General features: G+C 44.3%; 1 protein-coding gene across 6 annotated transcripts in view; it reads left to right on the top strand.

Moving 5' to 3' along the window:
- clcn3 (chloride channel 3) overlaps window positions 1-14,626 on the top strand; it is a 73,613-nt gene extending 58,987 nt beyond the window's left edge. For 4 of the 6 annotated variants that reach the window (XM_079491031.1, XM_079491033.1, XM_079491034.1 and 1 more), the window contains 3 exons: window positions 870-1,086; window positions 3,059-3,134; window positions 11,029-14,626. In XM_079491031.1, the coding sequence (XP_079347157.1) occupies window positions 870-1,086; window positions 3,059-3,134; window positions 11,029-11,250 (515 nt within the window). In that variant the 3' untranslated portion in view covers window positions 11,251-14,626. Of the gene's footprint in view, window positions 1-869; window positions 1,087-3,058; window positions 3,135-5,952; window positions 6,007-11,028 lie in introns of all 6 variants that reach the window. The other 2 variants (XM_079491036.1, XM_079491035.1) reach the window with 2 other exon arrangements.
- Window positions 14,627-17,059: the final 2,433 nt, after the last annotated feature.

Below are 17,059 nucleotides of genomic sequence, written 5' to 3'. Positions count from 1 at the left end.
ATGTTCTCCCCGTGTCCCCTAGGGTAGGTACCCTCACAAAAAACATGCAGTAATCCTGGTCTCTAAACTACCTCCCCCTGGCCAGCCGGGGCGCCTGATGGAGGGGAAAGGAACTGGTCGGAATAACGTGTTCCTTCCACGCGCTACGTCCGGCCGGGGAAACTCCCCCCTGTCAGGTGAAAAGAATCAGCTTGGACTCCTCATTCATGAAAAATTACAACAAAATTCAAATCATCATAAAAAGTTAAAATCACTTGACTCTAAGGGAGGAGCAATCATTTCCTCTCCCTTTGGCACACTGAATGGTGGATTTCAGGCCTGTTTTAAAGGACGACAGTGATTTGCATTTTTTTGAAGGAGGAAGTCGGGCATTCCACCCTTGGCAGTGCTGTAGAAGGAGAATTTACCCATGTTTGTGGGTGGTAACAGATCGTTGTTCTCGCTTCCTCTTGTATTGTGGCAGTGAACTGAATACTAGTGAATGTGCTCTATTTCTATTTCCAAAGGCCATACCAGGTTACTTGGCATGGCCTTCTGTGCCTCCGTATTAAGGCATGGCACCCTTTCTGCTGACCGCAATCTCTGTGTCAGCAATGTGCCCTTGTTTGTCCCCATAAACGACTTAAGTGGATTAAAGTGTAACTTGAACAAATAACTGCTCCTGATAATCATGTCCTCATCTCTGTCTCTTTCTTTGTCCCTCTCCCTCTTTTCTTTTCTATTCGTCTCACTTGTTTCTCACAAACTTCTCCTTATCTCTCTCTCTTTCCCCCGTCGTCTGTCCTTTTGTTTCCCTTATCTCTCTCTCTTTCCCCCGTCGTCTGTCCTCTTCCGTTTCTCTTTCTGTCCGTCCGTCCGTAAACAAACAGAGAACGCCCGTCGCAAGCAGGAGGGCATCATGCTGAACTCCAGGGTGTACTTCACGCAGCACGCCCCCACCCTGCCGGCCGACAGCCCCCGGCCCCTCAAGCTGCGCTCCATCCTGGACATGAGCCCCTTCACGGTCACCGACCACACCCCCATGGAGATCGTGGTGGACATCTTCAGGAAGATGGGCCTCCGCCAGTGTCTGGTCACTCACAACGGGTGAGTAGGAGGAGACTGGAACGGAATGAATAAAAAAGTATGGTATGCGTGTGTAAATTTGTAAAAACTAAAATGGATTGCCGGATTGGGGCAGGGAAGACGTAGCACTGAGGGAAAGACAAGGCAACTGTCTGGAAGCTTCCCCTCCAGTTCTCCTTTCTTTCATTCACACTTTAAAGGGGGCAACAGTGAACAGACGTGCGTGCGTGCGTGCGTGCGTGCGTGCGTGTGTGCGTGCGTGCGTGCACACACTACACACACCATTGTATTGCATGGCCCCTGTAACCTGCATGCTCTGTGCCCTAAGCCGGAGTTATACTTTTGATTGCGTGGCGATTTTGTGCACCGACAACAATAGCAGATCTACAAGACCGTCAGATCAGCTATGTGTGTGTGTGTGTGTGTGGTGCGCGACACAGACGCGCAACTAAAGTATAAACCACATCCTTAACTGTCCTGACCCGTACGCACCCTGCTACTGAATAAATACCACCTGGTTGGTTTAGCAGTGGGGACTCGACTACAGGTGTTTTAACAAATTAACTCACACAAGGCAACTTTCTTCTTAAGGAAGAAGGAAGCCTGTGTACCTCTGCTCCCAAAACAACAAGGGAAATGGAATTTGTGTTATTATGGGGAAGAAAGTTCATAAGTTATTGACACACCACAGCCATGTTGCCAGCAAAGTGGTAACTATGTGCAATTTGCCATTGACAGCCCATTCATCCAAACAGAAATCTGATTGTAATAAATTACGTCAAACTCACCAACATTGCAGCTGTACGGAAAGCTTGAATTATCCTCTTTCTACCTGCAAAGTGTTTGTTTCATACAAATCTACCGTAGACATGTTATGAGCTACTTCCTCGCAGATGATTATTATAAGGTCAATTCAGTGTGATTTCTCATATGATTAATTATAAAGGAGAACAATAGCAATGTTCATGGTAATATTAGTGCTGAGTTGTTCCCTCACCATCGGGTAGGGAGCCACCTGCTGGGGAGATGTATTAATTACAGGACAAATTGTTTACAGCATTTAATTAGGCCCTTTATTAATGCGGTGGTGACAAAGCGATTAAGAGTAGTGTAGGGTCCGAGGTCTCATATAGCAGCAGCATATTATTTTTATTATTTTTATTTGTAGTCTTTCTTTTGAATCCTTGTTTATTACCCCACATTTTATTTTTATTATATTTTTAGAGTCCATTTAGAGATCCATTTGATTCAGTTAAAACCAGATCTAAAAAAAAAAAAGACTAATCAAATAGAAGCAAATGTTCTTTATTCCAGTTACATTATATTTCAGAAACAACTTCAACTCTCACTCCAACACAATTCCACTTTTATTAACAGTTTTATTACGTTGCTATTATGTTGACTGCCTTTTATGTTGTCTATAGTGTTTAAGTTATTTTATTTGTGTTTTGTTATCCCTGTTATGTATGCTTTGTGCTGCTGCTGTCTCGTCTCTCTCTCTCTCTCTCTCTCTCTCTCTGTCTTATCTGTCTACCTTTCTCTCTCTCTCTCCCTCTTAGTGTAAGCACACCTAAGCTTCCAAGCGCGGCCAAAAGAAGCTGTCTGCCGGCGTCTCTTCCGGGTTTTTAGACAGCTGGTTGGATGGAAATGAAGCTCCACCCACGCGGCAGAATGCCACTGGGGCAAGCTTTTCCGGGAATCTGGCCGACGCTGCAGACAGAGCTTCATTTCCATCTACCAGCTGTCTAAAAACCCGGAAGACAGCTTATTTTGGCCGCGCATGGAATCCTAGGTGTGCCCGGACCCCTCTATCTCTCTCTCTCTCTCCCTCTGGCTGTTTACCTTTCACTCTCTGTCTGTCTCTCTCTCTCTCTCTCTCTGTCTCTCTCTCTCTCTCTGTCTCTCTCTCTCTCTCTCTCTCTCTCTCTCTCTCTCTCTGTTGTAATTGTTGTTGTTGTGGGGGTTGTTGCCTAGTAACGGGTGTGTGTTGCAGGATTGTTTTGGGCATCATCACAAAGAAGAATATTTTAGAACATCTGGAGGAACTGAAGGAACACACGGAGCCCCTGGTGACTAGCCACGCCCCCTCCTCCCCCTTTTAACCCCCCCTCCCCTTCCCCCCCCACACACACCTACACCTGTTCTCTTAGGCTCCACCTCTTAGGAAGGGATGCATGAAACTTTGATGTGGTGTATATATAATATAAAGGGCTGACAGTTCCCGGTGCTTCCTATTTTAAAAGAAGAGCCACCATCATCTTCTTTCTCTATCCCTCCTCCTCCCGTCCCGTCGTTCCTGTCACTTCTAAGCACTTCTTTGCACTTGTGGGTTTTGGTGGTTTTGGTGTGGACTTTCTTCTAACAGAGATGTTCATAGTAGTAGCAACGAAAACAAATGCGTAGAACTAGATCATCTCTTGGCATCCATTTTCATTTGCTAAGCAGCTATACATACTCGTTACAGTGTTAGTGAGTGAACGTAGTGTACAGTACATTCTCACTAGTCTTTTTTCCATAGCTTGGTATATATATTTGGGTCCTGTAATAGAGCGTCGCAGTCCCGCCCTTTTGAGAGACCCGGAAAATAATTCCCCATTAATTTTCCTCATAGACTTTGCAAAAAGTATTTATTTAATTTTAAAGATGTTTAAGCCGTGGACAAAGCCAACTCGGCTCCTGACAAATCATGACAATAAACAAAACAAATTGGGCCGAACAAATACTCAGAAAGAAGAAAAACTCTACCCTTTTTGTTCTTCTTTCTAATCATTTGTTCGGCCTAAAACATTGTCATGATTTGTCAGGAGCCATGGTTGGCTTTCTGAAACATCTATGGGGAAAATGAATGGGACTGCAACGCTCTATGGAGGACTTCTTAATGGGAACTGTCACAAACATTAGAGACTTTGCTAGTTTTCCTGACTGTAGCTGTGTTGCCGGCCGGCCCATCCTCATCCAGCTGCATCTTATAGTCCCAGTACCTCCTGCTTAGTAGTGTGTGAGCTGAGCTGTGTCACAAGCATGTCCTGTTGTTATAACCACTTGCACCCTATATATACCAGTGGTTCTCTTAACGGGTCCATTTGGTTCCATTTGTATACTGTTAGAGTTCAAGGAGAATTCCATACTAGAAGGCTTTCTTACCTTTATTTGTAGTTGTTACGTCTCGTCCCCACCAAAGAGGTCCAGGTGTTATTTTGTGCAAAAGTGCATTCTTGGCTATTTCCCCTAATATAAACCCTCAATGGGGGTTGGGTTTTTGTGCTAATTCGCTTATTTCCATCGAAATAAGTAGTAAAGTGTGCCACTTGGGATACTATTTACATTATGAAGAGAGGATATATACAAAAAAATATATATTTTTGAGCGATGGAAATTAACTTGAGTGAATTAGCACAACACCCCAATGCCCAATGCAATTCAATTTTTTGAGGGCTTATGCCTTTGGTGGGGACGTAACAACTACAAATAAAGGTAAGAAAGCCTTCTAGAATGGAATTCTCCTTTAAGGGGAGACCTTGACATTTAAAAGTGCGAGAACCATTGCTATATACAGTACTTCATTGTGTGGAGATTCTGAATAGCGAAAATAGCCAGCATCTACACACTTGTACTGTAGTTCTGGTATTTTCGCTGTTGTTTGTTAATCCTTGACTATTTTTGACAACATACTGAGGTGGCCAAAAGAGGGACGTACGCCCGGGTTGAAGTGGTTAAAGAACCATACTGGCATCACTACATGTTTTGGTCGATAGCACAACCTGGGCCATATAACTTACATACAACGCTGAGCATGTTCTTCTCTGTAAAGGGGATATTTTGTTTACTTGCTTTTAAGGGATTTTCTCTCTAGTCATTAAATCTGTTACCAAATTAACCTGAATAAATTAGTCATGGTGCAAAGGGCCTTTTAAAGGGTAAGTCAGAATTTTGCCTGTAGGAAATACTTCCCATTAACACTGTTTTTGCCAGGGACTTTTTCAGAATAAAGGCGCTAGAGTGCCAAGCAGATGAGGCAGATTTTACTCTGAAAAGCCCCGCCTTCCATTTCCCCCCAAAACTGGGAGGTTAAATCTTCCATTACTACCTCGCGCTAATAAGTCTGATCTCTCTTTAGAAGCGTTAATATTCTAATTCTAAGCGAGATGCAGGATGGAGAGACAATGGCTTCTATTTCAGCCTGCTAACTTTCCAGGAAGAGAATTAGAGGCATTAGTTTAAATTGGCTCGAAATCCCCATCGATGAAGTCATTGGTAGTCAGGTTTCTGAACTGCCCAACAGCCCACCAATGAGACGCAAGAGTGAGCAGACGTAAATTGTACCATCTTAACAATGAAGCATTCGTGAGGACTGGCCAGAATCTTCCTATCTCCATATTTGAACTTTCTGTGTTTTTCATAAATTAATACCATACAAAAGTAGCAAAATTAACCCATCTACAAGCTGGCAAAGTTATGAATGGACATTGACATGTAGTGATGCTTTTATGGTTCTTCAGGATTTAATTGGCAGAAGACATTAAAATAGCATTTTATAGTTAATACACAATACAGTAGCTGTCATTTCATTCCCCCATCCCTAGAAGGCCATCTTTTCATAATTGTATTGTGTGTGTGTTTGTGTGATCTATGTTTGTGTGTGTGTGTGTGTGTGTGTGTGTGTGTGTGTGTGTGTGATCTTTGAGTCATGTTTAATCGCATCAATCATTCTACATACAGTCAAGTAGCCATTCCCCCCCTACTCATCACACACACACACACACACACACACACACACACACACACACACACACCATAAGACAGCCATCTCTTTTGGGAAGCGTTATCTACCACAGTTTAACAACTGCTTTTTCCTTTTTCTTAACCCCCCCCCTCGGGTCTGCACAGGTGGAGTGACATCTGACCATGACTCGTATCCACCGTGACACAAACGACCACTTGGCGAGTAGCTAGCCGCCTCTGGGAAGCAGATCACTGTTTGTTTATTCCTAAGGGGTGTGGATTGATTATTTTTAGGGGTGCAACATTTTAATCAAACTAATTGATCCAATTGATTATAGAAAATAATCAATAATCGATCATTAATGTAGTATCCCTAGGCGAAGATTTTTTGAAAAATAGTGAAAATAGCCGATCTACACGCTCACGTTGTGTGGCGTCGCGATGTGTCGATCGCCTGTTGTCACTGTTTTTTTAATGACACCTATGCAATAGGGCTTGATTAGCGTCATTGATCTCTAAAACAAATCAATGTTTTAAAAAGCACACTTACCTAATCGGAAAAAAAAGTAAGCGATCGAGTGATCGCTAAGAAAATAATGGATAGTTGCAGCCCTAATTATTTTCTGGAGGGGAACGAGGGAGGGAGTGAGTGAGGGAGAAGAGATTGAGAGCGGAGGTTCCCAACCACTGGTACCACTAGTGGTACTTGAGGCCCCTCTGGTGGTAACACAGAGGAGTCGGCCAAAAAAAGGAGAAAAAAAGACAAGTGGAATGAAATATTGATATTACTACAGGTAGTTCTTCAGTTCTGACCAAGCCATTGGTTGAAATAGGCTCTCCAGCCGTGCTGAAATGGGCATAACAGCACACCTAGCCGTTAATTAGATGATTTGAGAACGGATTATAAATCACATTAGAAATATCATCAGTTGTGCTGATTAGTGATTAGATTGAGTTTTGTCAGAGCAGCAGCATTATTGGCAATATAGGAATGGAACAAAAAGGCCAGCTATACGCTCCTGAATTTTAACTAAATAAATAAATGTTATTTATTATGGTGGTACATGGAGAGCCAAATATTTTCTTAGGTGGTACTTCAGTATAAAAAGGTTGGGAACCAATGATTTGGAGGGATATGTTGGATTGCCCCAGGCTAGTATCCCTCCTCTCTTCCTCCTCCTCCAAGCCTCCCTGTGGTACTAGAAGGGTGTGTAGTGTTACGATGAGCCCTGTGGTGTGATTGATGCTATAGTGATAGTATAGTAGTGGTTCTAGTGAGCTAGCTGTTGAAGGTGTGGGTTATACTTGGTCGCGCGTGGTTGGTTTTTGCACGCCAGAATTTATAGCCGAACTACAAGCGCACAGCGTGTTGCACTGCTGCTAACTTGTAGAGCGGCTGGGTTTTCAGCCGCGCAACCAAGAATAATTGAGCCGTAATATTATTGTGACCCAAGCCAATTCCCTGGCCTGTACTCCTCTGGCATATCCTCCATGTTGTCACCCCCACCCTATAGACTGAGTCCTCCTCACCCCACTTCCAACAGAACCCCCCAAACCTCTCTGATATGAATTGGTCCAGCCTGGTGTCCCAAATGCATTTCTAGTGTTACGGTCACTTGCTGGTTTAAAGTAGGAAGAATATGTACCTAGGGCTAATTTGCCTTTGGGAGATTCTGCTTTGCTCCACTTAGCATATTTAATTTCTCCTGCTGCTCAGTAGTTCCATAGCAATAAATCAAGCTCCGCTCCCAACAGGTCAAGGCCTCCCAGAGGCTGTCTCCACTCAGACCTGGGTTCAAATGCTGCTTATATTTTCGTGTACTGCATGTGCATTTTATCTGCTAAAAAGAGGTTGAATACAGTTGTACAGTAATAAGCTTCCTCTGGGCACCAGACAAGTATCTATTCTGCCTCATAATAGCACAACTGAACTACATTCAAAAGCTTGGTTGTTTAAATATTTTCTTTCTTTGTCAGTTTATGTCTACGGCACGCAATCATATATATATTTAGTACACATTTTCTGTTCATGCAATTAGAAATTGTAGAATCAGGAAATTAATTTAATCAGGAATTAAATTGTTTGTTTTCATTTCAGAAACACCCACTAAAGTTGAAAGTAGTAGAGATCTGGAAACAAGTTTTAAAAAATACGACAAATGCAAAATGACCTTGCCTTAGACACAAATCGTCTGAAAACCGCTGTGAGCTGGTTTCAAACTTGAAACTTGAACTAAATGAAAAGGAAATGTTAAGTCAGTCTGGCCGCCTGGTGACCCTGGTTTACTTAGATGAAGCTATTTGGAGCCAAGGAGGTCTGCATTGTTCTGTTCCTGTAGCCAACCACCTCTCCTGACCACTACCATATCTTCCTGCTCAGACACACCTTTCTCTCCAAGGTCTTGAGATGCTTCTCTTCACCTGATCTTAAAGGACCTTACCGGCATCACCACCTGTCATTGTATATTCACAACTTTGACCATGTGTCGTACATAAATCTAGAACATTTTACTCACGTTAAGCTAGGCTCACACTACAGGATAATCGGGGAGATTTGGGGGTCAGAAACCCCCCTCCTAGTTGGAACCATAACTAAAAATACATCGCATGGATGCACCTATCCTCAGTGATGTATCCTGAGGTCAACGGGGTTTCAGGTCTACCAACATCATACCCCCCACTCAGGCGACCCAGCCCGGGGTTGATCAAATCGATTATCTCTGCCCAGATGATGCTGTAGTTTGAGGGGTTTCACAGATCCAATCTGAAACCTAACAACCTGCTCACAGATGTTTGATATGTATCTGGGATGGTCGCACGCAAGCTCAACAGCTGAGAAAGACAAGTGTACGAGAGTGAAGTGTGGAACAGACAGCCGAATCTAGGACGCATGTGAAGAAAAGGGTGGATTCCTATTCCTATCATGCCAGAATGTCTTCTCACACCTTTTCATCATGATTAGCGGTGAAGGAGGATGAGTAAAGGCCAAATATGACATAATATTGCAGTCTAAAGACGAAGGAGGACTTGTTCACGTTTACCTGTATGGTATGTGGTCAAAGTTGTGATTAGGTGATGCCGATATGGTCCTTTTTAAAACTGTTTGTGGTGGAATTCAAGCACGCTGATACTTGCTGATTACTATGGTCATAGTTTTCCTGACACCTCCTTGCAGGAATCAGAAGGTGTTGAGTAAGCCTGTGGTGCTCTTGAATCAGCCTGAATATTGAGCCAAGTCAGACCTATTGTCTGCTGTTTCGTGAAGACGTATTCTGTACATGGAGGACAAGGGAGGAGCTTATTTTAAAATGGAGTGTCTGACAAATTGGCAAACAACACACTAGATTGCCGGGCGTTAACCTTGCGTCATCAGTCTTTCTACCTCGGAGGAGGAAAGCCTGGTCTGTGTTACTAAATTTCAGTGTGATCCATCGTAGTGCGAGTCACACTTTTATTGGGAAGGTATTATTATTCTTCCGGTTTGAGGGAAAGGAAGTTGTGTTTTAGAGGTTTCCGGCCTGATGACTACAAAACAATGACTACAACATGATGTAACGATAACATCCGCTCCCGACCGGATCATAAACCCGAAAAGGAATGCTGCCCAGGCTAGGCTAGACGTCAAACAGTTTTCTAGAAGCGAAAATGATAGTTACATAATGGTAACTGGCGTCCTACGCTATGTATGGGCGTCTGATCACAGGCTTTGTTTGCTAATGGGGCTTGAACGTCACATAGTGTACATAAAGATGTGTCGTCCATATTTGTGCGAAATGAAACAAAATAAGCAACACGATCATCTTGAACAGTTGTCTAATAATGTACAGTAATAATGACTCAACACAAACCCAGGTCTGTGTACAGTTTGTACACCAGACCAGGCAGGCAGGCATGTAAACATACCCACACTGCCCTCCTGTCTTCACAACGGGGAAGATTGCTTTAATCTTTCATTTGATTGAATTGAGTTACGGTATATTATTTGGATGATGCCATGAGTTATGAACATCTTTCAAAAACAAACAAGAAAATGATTTGATTGGATTTGGATCGCCGTACACTTGAGCCTTCTCTTTGCAGTCAGGAAGGGTGTCCTGCTCACACTGCCAGTGTGCCCTGCTGACCGGCTGGGATGTGAAACAGAAACGGGGTAAAAACAAAAAAGACAGGAAAACATTAAATTCTTGAACAGGTCGTAAACGACATCGTCTCCTCACTTGTCCTCTCAAGACAATGAACGCCACGAGAAGCAATTATTATGTCTCCTCCTTTTCCCCCCCACTCCTCCCAAGGTTCTGTGTTCACACTGCTTCCTGTTCACCACTTCCTGTTTCCTGTAGGAATCCAGTTCACTTCCGCTGTTCACCACCAACCAGGCTTCTGGACCGATCTCCCTTTTTTTTTTATAAACGAGAACCGCCACAGCGAGACGTCTCAAATGGCACCCTGCTCCCCACGGCCCGGCTACTGAAAAAAACGGGCATTATGCCAGAGCATGTGTCATATTTAAGCGTGATGGATCTGCCGATGCGGTCAGTGGCGGCCGGGGTGCCATTTTGAATGTCATCACATTCACTCACTCCTCCTCCTCCTGCTGCAGTATACTCACCTATTCTCTCCACCGGCTGTAGTTCTTCAGGAACTCATGTTTTTGTTGGCACGGCTTTTACTGTTGATGATGCATTTATTTGGACACATTTACAAAACTCTCTTTACCTTGAGGTCCATGCGGCGAATCATGGTATTCGGGTCCGATAATGTGTGTTCCTTTGGCTGGTGTTAGTCTGGTGGCAAAGAAGCTGTGTTTATGTCTTAAATGGTATCCTTTTTGCTGTCCACAGGTAAAAGAAAAACATTATTTCGTTCAAAACATAACGGGACCTACTTTATCCACCTGTCGAACCGAGCCATTATGCCAACAAAAACATGACGTCATTCTGTCTCCAACACACGCCCACGACACGACACGTGGGACGTTGCCATCGTTAAGCCTGAGTTATACTTGGTTGTGTGCAGGTGTCGTGAATCGAAAACGTGCCTCATCTAAACGGCATCTAAACTCAGATCTGCAATTTGGTTTCGCCAATGCGACGACACCGGCACACAACCAAGTATAAATTAGCTAATATTAGTCCTAACTCTGTCTCTTCTATCCTTACCCTCCCCCCTCTCACCACTACCCACCTCTCTCTCTCTCTCTCTCTCTCTCCCTCCCTCCCTCTCCTCTTTCTCCTGCTGCAGGCGACTCCTTGGTATTATCACAAAAAAAGACATCCTGCGTCACATGGCCCAAATGGCCGACAAGGATCCAGAGTCCATCATGTTCAACTGATCCCCTCCTTCATGGACCGTAGGACGGGACGGACCCCCTCCTTCCTGGACCGTGGGGCGGGACGGCGGGGAGGAGAGGAGAGCGACGAGGAGGAGGAGGTGGTGCACCTCCTAGATGGCTCCAATCTCTGACATACGGCCCCGCCCCTTTCCCCCTCAACTCCCAATAGAATCCTCCACCACTACCGCCAAACACTGAGGTGACCCCGCCCACAGCCCCCCCCCCCCCCCCCCCCCCCTGCTGAGAGACTGACTGCCCTCCCTCCCTCCCCCCCCCGGTGGCCATAAGAGGGGGCACCCAAAAAAATAGAGGACGATGAGACAAGAGACTCAATTTATTATCATTTGGCTGCTGAGGACTCGGTGATGTCACAGGTTGAGGGGTTTATATATATATATATATATATATATATATATATATATATATATATATATACACACACACACACACACACACACACACACACACACACACACACACACACACAGGAAAACATGCACACAGCTACACATGCACACAGCTATCACACTTTTGTGCAGATGTCACACCCCAACAAGCATGCTTTTTCGTGTGCTGCTAATACGCTGTGACACACACACACACACACACACACACACACACACGTTGAGCCCTGCCCTCTTATTGTCCTGCTTCTGTCGGGTTGCAGTGGACGCTGCCGTGTGCACACACACGGCCTGGCTCAGGGGTCGAAGGTCAGAATGATCTCCACTGGGAGGGCGAGGAGGGACCACCGGACACCTTGAGATGACATCCAGGCCACCGTCCCTAGATTTAACTCCTCCAACACACACACACGCGCGCAACCCGTCCGTCCGTCCGTCCTTCAAACAGCATTGTTTATTACCTGTGAAATGTGTGTGTATTTGTGTGTGTGCGCTTGTGAACGTGCGTTATCGCTACCAGCACCTCTACATTCCGGTCAGGTTGCTGATGTAACTCTGCCTCACTAACCCCCCCGAGCAAGGCAGACTATTTGAGGTGGCTTTAAAGTGTGCGTGCGTGAGGTGGATACGCACTGTATTTCAAGAACAAAGAAGTTCCCTTGTGTGTGTGTGTGTGTGTGTGTGTGTGTGTGTGTGTGTGTGTGTGTGTGTGTGTGTGTGTGTGTGTGTGTGTGTGTGTGTGTGTGTGTGTGTGTGTGTGTGTGTGTGTGTGTGTGTGTGTGTGTGTGTGTGTGTGTGTGTGTGTGTGTGTGTGTGTGTGTGTGTGTGACAGACAGTCAGACACCCATCAACCTCCACTCTGTCCATAGCAGGAGGACGTGAAGAGGGCGGGGGGGGGGGAGGAGGAGAAGGAGGAAAATCTAGTTTGAGTTATTCTGTGTAAAGTTACTCTGTTACAGGATCCAAACACACACAAACCACTTTTCCTTTTGTTTTCTTCTATTACTATGCTACTACTTTTAGAGTATTGATCTTGCTATAATCAACTAACTTTTTACAGCTTGACACGAACAATACAAGACTGGAAATCTGCACTTTTCTTTCAATGTCGCGTCGGTTGATGTTTCATGAGGAGGAGGAAGATGATGATGATGAGGCACAGTGGCCGTGTTAACCCCCCCCCCCCCCCCTCGCTGATGCTGTATCAAGGCGTGTGATAAGTAATGTCCTGTATCTTCAAACAGTACCTTACTTTTTTTTCTCATTGAATATCCATGTCATCTCCTGTCATCGCAGCGTCCGTGAGAAATGAGTGCAAAGTCCCAGGGTGTCTTACACAGAAAAAAATGGCAGATCTCCAAGCTTGTAGATCTTCTATTTTTGTGTGTGTGCGACGTGGTGCGCTTACCAAGTATATTCATGTGCAAATTAATGCTTCTCAAAAGGTTTGTGTGATGAAGGCGATATTGGGCTAAAGAAACAACCGATGTGGCGATTCTCTGAACGCCCGGTTCAAAAGAACTCACGCTTCTAGCAGGCAGATGCCAAGAGTTTGGCCTTATTGTTTGGGAAAAGACATTCGGAAAAAACTAAAACATGAGGCAATTATCTGTTACCTCCGCCACATTATGACTCGTTCAAAATGAATTTTGTGAATATTTCTTGTCATTTGATTTAACATCCTTGGAGTAACAGGTGTTTGGGATTTTACTGCAAGGTACAAATTGACTTTGAAATGCTATTATGGGATTCCCTGTATCGTCCGTCTGGCACATGTATCCGATGGTGGCAGGCACCACCCCTGTGGTACCTGCGATAGAATAAAATCAATGCTTTGTCAGCATTTGCATACAATCAAACAATTGTATGCAAATGCTAGTTGTTCCGTGTCTTTGGTTAATACACACCATAGGTTAGTGGTTCTCAAAGTGGGTCTGGGGACCCACCCAGGGGGGGTCCTTGATGGGATTCCAGGGGTCTCCAGCTGAATTGGTGATAGTTGGGAACCAAATGGACCCTCACAGCTCTGTAACTCTGTGAGTGGAGCCGAAGGGACCTTGCGGCGGGTCCATTTTGTTCCATTTGTACACCAAGCTTTCTGTGGCCTATTAAATTGCATACCAAACTAGAGGTCCTTGAAATGTAGGTTTGAGAATCCCTGCCATGGGTGTACTGTCCACAAACCCATGCCTCTGCTTGTCATGGTTGGATGGTGGTAAACGTACGTGGTGGTTATTCCATCACAGTGCGTTTAGTCATAGTGGAGGTACATAGCTTGAGGAACCGTTCAATGGACAGGTGGTGCCATCTTGGGAGGTTTTCGCTATTACTTTCCATGGTTGGAGTGACGTCCCGTTCTTCTCTAGACGCTCTTAATATATTGATTAGACCCATCTAAACCCACTAAGTGTCCTAACGACACATTTGGGCCTGTCATTTGTGTTATGTTCAAATGCAGGAGCAAAAATGAAGCAGCATTCAATCACCCTCTACTCGTGCGCTTGTCAAAGTGGTCCCCCCCCCCCAGCCCACCGAACCTTGTTCTGTTGCCTCTCTTAATTACGTCGTGGCCCCTGCATCGCAATTCTCCACCATTTCCCGAAAAACACAGTATTGGCCATTGTTGTGTTGTATCCACGTATAATGATGCTGATGCATGCTTCTGCTATTGACGCAAAGCGCGTACGTATTCCATATGGCGCGTATAGAGGGAATAAAGGACGTTGGGAACGGGTGGAGGATTGGGAGCGCAGACTAGGCAAACAAGACACCAGAAATGTATACGTGTGAGTCTGTGAGAGCCATGGAGGGAGGCGTTATCCATTGTCTTCTTTCTTTCTAATGCAGTGACTGTCCTCTGTGTGTTGACAAGCAGAGCCATCGCCTTCGTTAACCGGTGGTGTGTCGCCTAACATTGTATTTCATACTGATCGATGTTTTTCCCTTTTTCTTTTTTTCTTTTTTTTAATTTATGGGTAGTTATTATAGTTGTACATTATGAAGAATTTTATGTATGATTAAATTGATGGTTTGATTGTACATTAAAAAAGAAAAGTAAAGATAAAATTTTGTTTTAAATTAAAAACACAAATGTTCCAAGTTGCATTGTGTGCGTCTGGATGCTTTCTTTCCTAAGCATGGTAGTACTAGTAGAGAGTGGAAATATACTTATAACAATAATAATCAAAATCATGAGCTACGATATAAAGTTGTCAAAATGTCCCATGTACCATTTTATGCAAATTTGTGCATTATCAAATTCTATGTTCACTATATCTCAGTCAATGACAACAGTGGCATCCGCTCAGACATCAACGTCAATGGACAGACGGTGTCTAGCTTCAAACACCTTGGAGCAATCGTGTCAGATGAAGGATCCAAACGGGATGACCTTTCCAGAATTGCTCAAACAACTGCTGCCCTGGCAAAACTCAAGCCCATATGAAAACATAAGTCTGGCATCAACGGTGAGACTATACTGCGATCACTTGTCGTCTCAATCCTTCTCTGTGCTTGTGAAACTTGGACTCAGATCAGCCAAGCCATCGGCCCACATGATGACCTTCTCTGACACTGTCAAAGTGTAAACTAAGGTAGTATGGACACATCACCAGATCCTCAGCCCTCAGGCCTTGCAAAGACCATCCCGCAAGGCACCGTACAAAGTGGCAGGAGAAGAGGGAGACGGAAGAAAAGATGGGAAGATGACATCGGAGAATGGGGCGACTGGCTCAGGACGTAGAGCAGGTCGTCCAATGATCCATGGGTCAGCGGTTCGAATCCCGGATCCTCCTGTCTACATGTCTAAGTGACCTTGGGCAAGACACAACCCCAACTTGCTCCTGATGTGCTGGTTGGTACCTTGCCTGGCATCCGCAGCAATCGCTGTATGAATGTGTGTGAATGTAATGCGCTATATAAATGCACCATTTACCATTTTTGGACTCACTTTAAACTCAGTGAGGCAATGAGCGCTGCCGAGGATGGAGAGGTGATGGAGAGGTCAACAGATTGTCTGTGGTGCCCCAACGACCCTCCGCCTCCGGGGTTACGGGATAGGTGAGGTGAGTGATGATACGGTGTAGATTGGGGTAGAATTATATCAAATGGGGGGTCTGTGGCCAAATGAATACCAAACTGTGGGTCTTTGACATTAAAGTTGGTCTGTCTCTCTCCCCGGAACTGGAAATCAGTGGGAAGGAACAACGGGAATTGGTGAAGAAAGCTATTGGTAAGCAATTGTTTTGCAGATGTCAAAAAAACTTTGGCATAATAATTGTAAATGGCAGCACTTATATCCACAACAGCATGGTAAATGGTGAATTCTGAATGCACCATTTGCGCTAAATAGATTATAGGCCTACAGCGCCGTTATCCAAAGTGCTTAAACGCTTTACAGATAGTGCATTACATTCATGCACACATTCATACACCGATGGCGGAGGAAACATGCAAGACACCAACCTGCTCAACGGGAGCAATTATGGGTTCAGTGTCTTGCTCAAGGACACTTCGACAATCAATACTAAACTCTGGGGGAGCCCGGGTTCGAACTGGGAACCTTGCGGTTTGCGGTTCCCATGCGACCTGAGCCCATGCCACAGTTACACTTTAAAAATTGTTTCATTATGATCCTAGACAGCTTTTGTTCACTGAGACATTTGTACATTGTCAGAGTTACAGGCCCATAAGGGTCCAATTGGTTCCTAACTATCAATCATTTGGCTATAGGGATGCCCTGGAACCCCCTCAAGGACCCCTGGGAGTCCCCATACCCCACTTTGAGAACCACTGCAGTAGAGGAAGGAGGATTAGGTTAAGAATCACGGCACTTCATCTTTACCACCAGCGTGGAGTGGAGTATCAGGGTTTGAATCTACCCTGGGCCTGGTGCATCCACTTTGACCAAGTATCTATACAGCTCCTTCTAAAAAAAAATATTGTGTAAAAGTTCTTTTTCTTCCGTAATATAATTCAAAAGGTGAAACTTTCATACGTATATTCTCAAATCTCAAGTAATTGTGCATAAAGTGAAGTATTTCAAATATATATATATATATGATTATGGCATGAATCATGAGCTCATGAAAATCAAACCAAAAATCCTATCTCAAAATATAATAACATTTTATGCAGTGGTCGGGATCGAGAGTCGAACCCGCGGCACACTGCCAGACTTTGACTATCGAAATATCGACCATCTGAAAAGTATATGAATGTATGCGGACAACATTTGTTCTGCGCTACTTTTGAACACGTTATTTCATCAATGACCTACTCATAATGTCATCCAGCCCAGGAAACATTGCAGATGTGCTAGTTATTTGGATTAACATATTCCCCTCCCCTGTATACAGTCTAGAATAGATTACATTATATTAATTAAAATAACTTGAAGGTGAATTCCAGTGCATTTTAAAATGTTGAGGGGCATACATAGCAAGCATCCATGTAAAATATCAACACTCGTGTATACAATATTATTACATTTCCATGCAAATTAGCTGCCAGCTGAGTTATGTGATCTAGAAGAGAT

The sequence above is a fragment of the Electrona antarctica genome, assembly GCF_951216825.1.
Source record: "Electrona antarctica genome assembly, chromosome: 21".
Classification (NCBI taxonomy): Eukaryota; Metazoa; Chordata; class Actinopteri; order Myctophiformes; family Myctophidae; genus Electrona; species Electrona antarctica.
The sequence above is the reverse complement of the archived record's forward strand: the minus strand, read 5'-3'. Positions and strand labels throughout refer to the sequence as shown.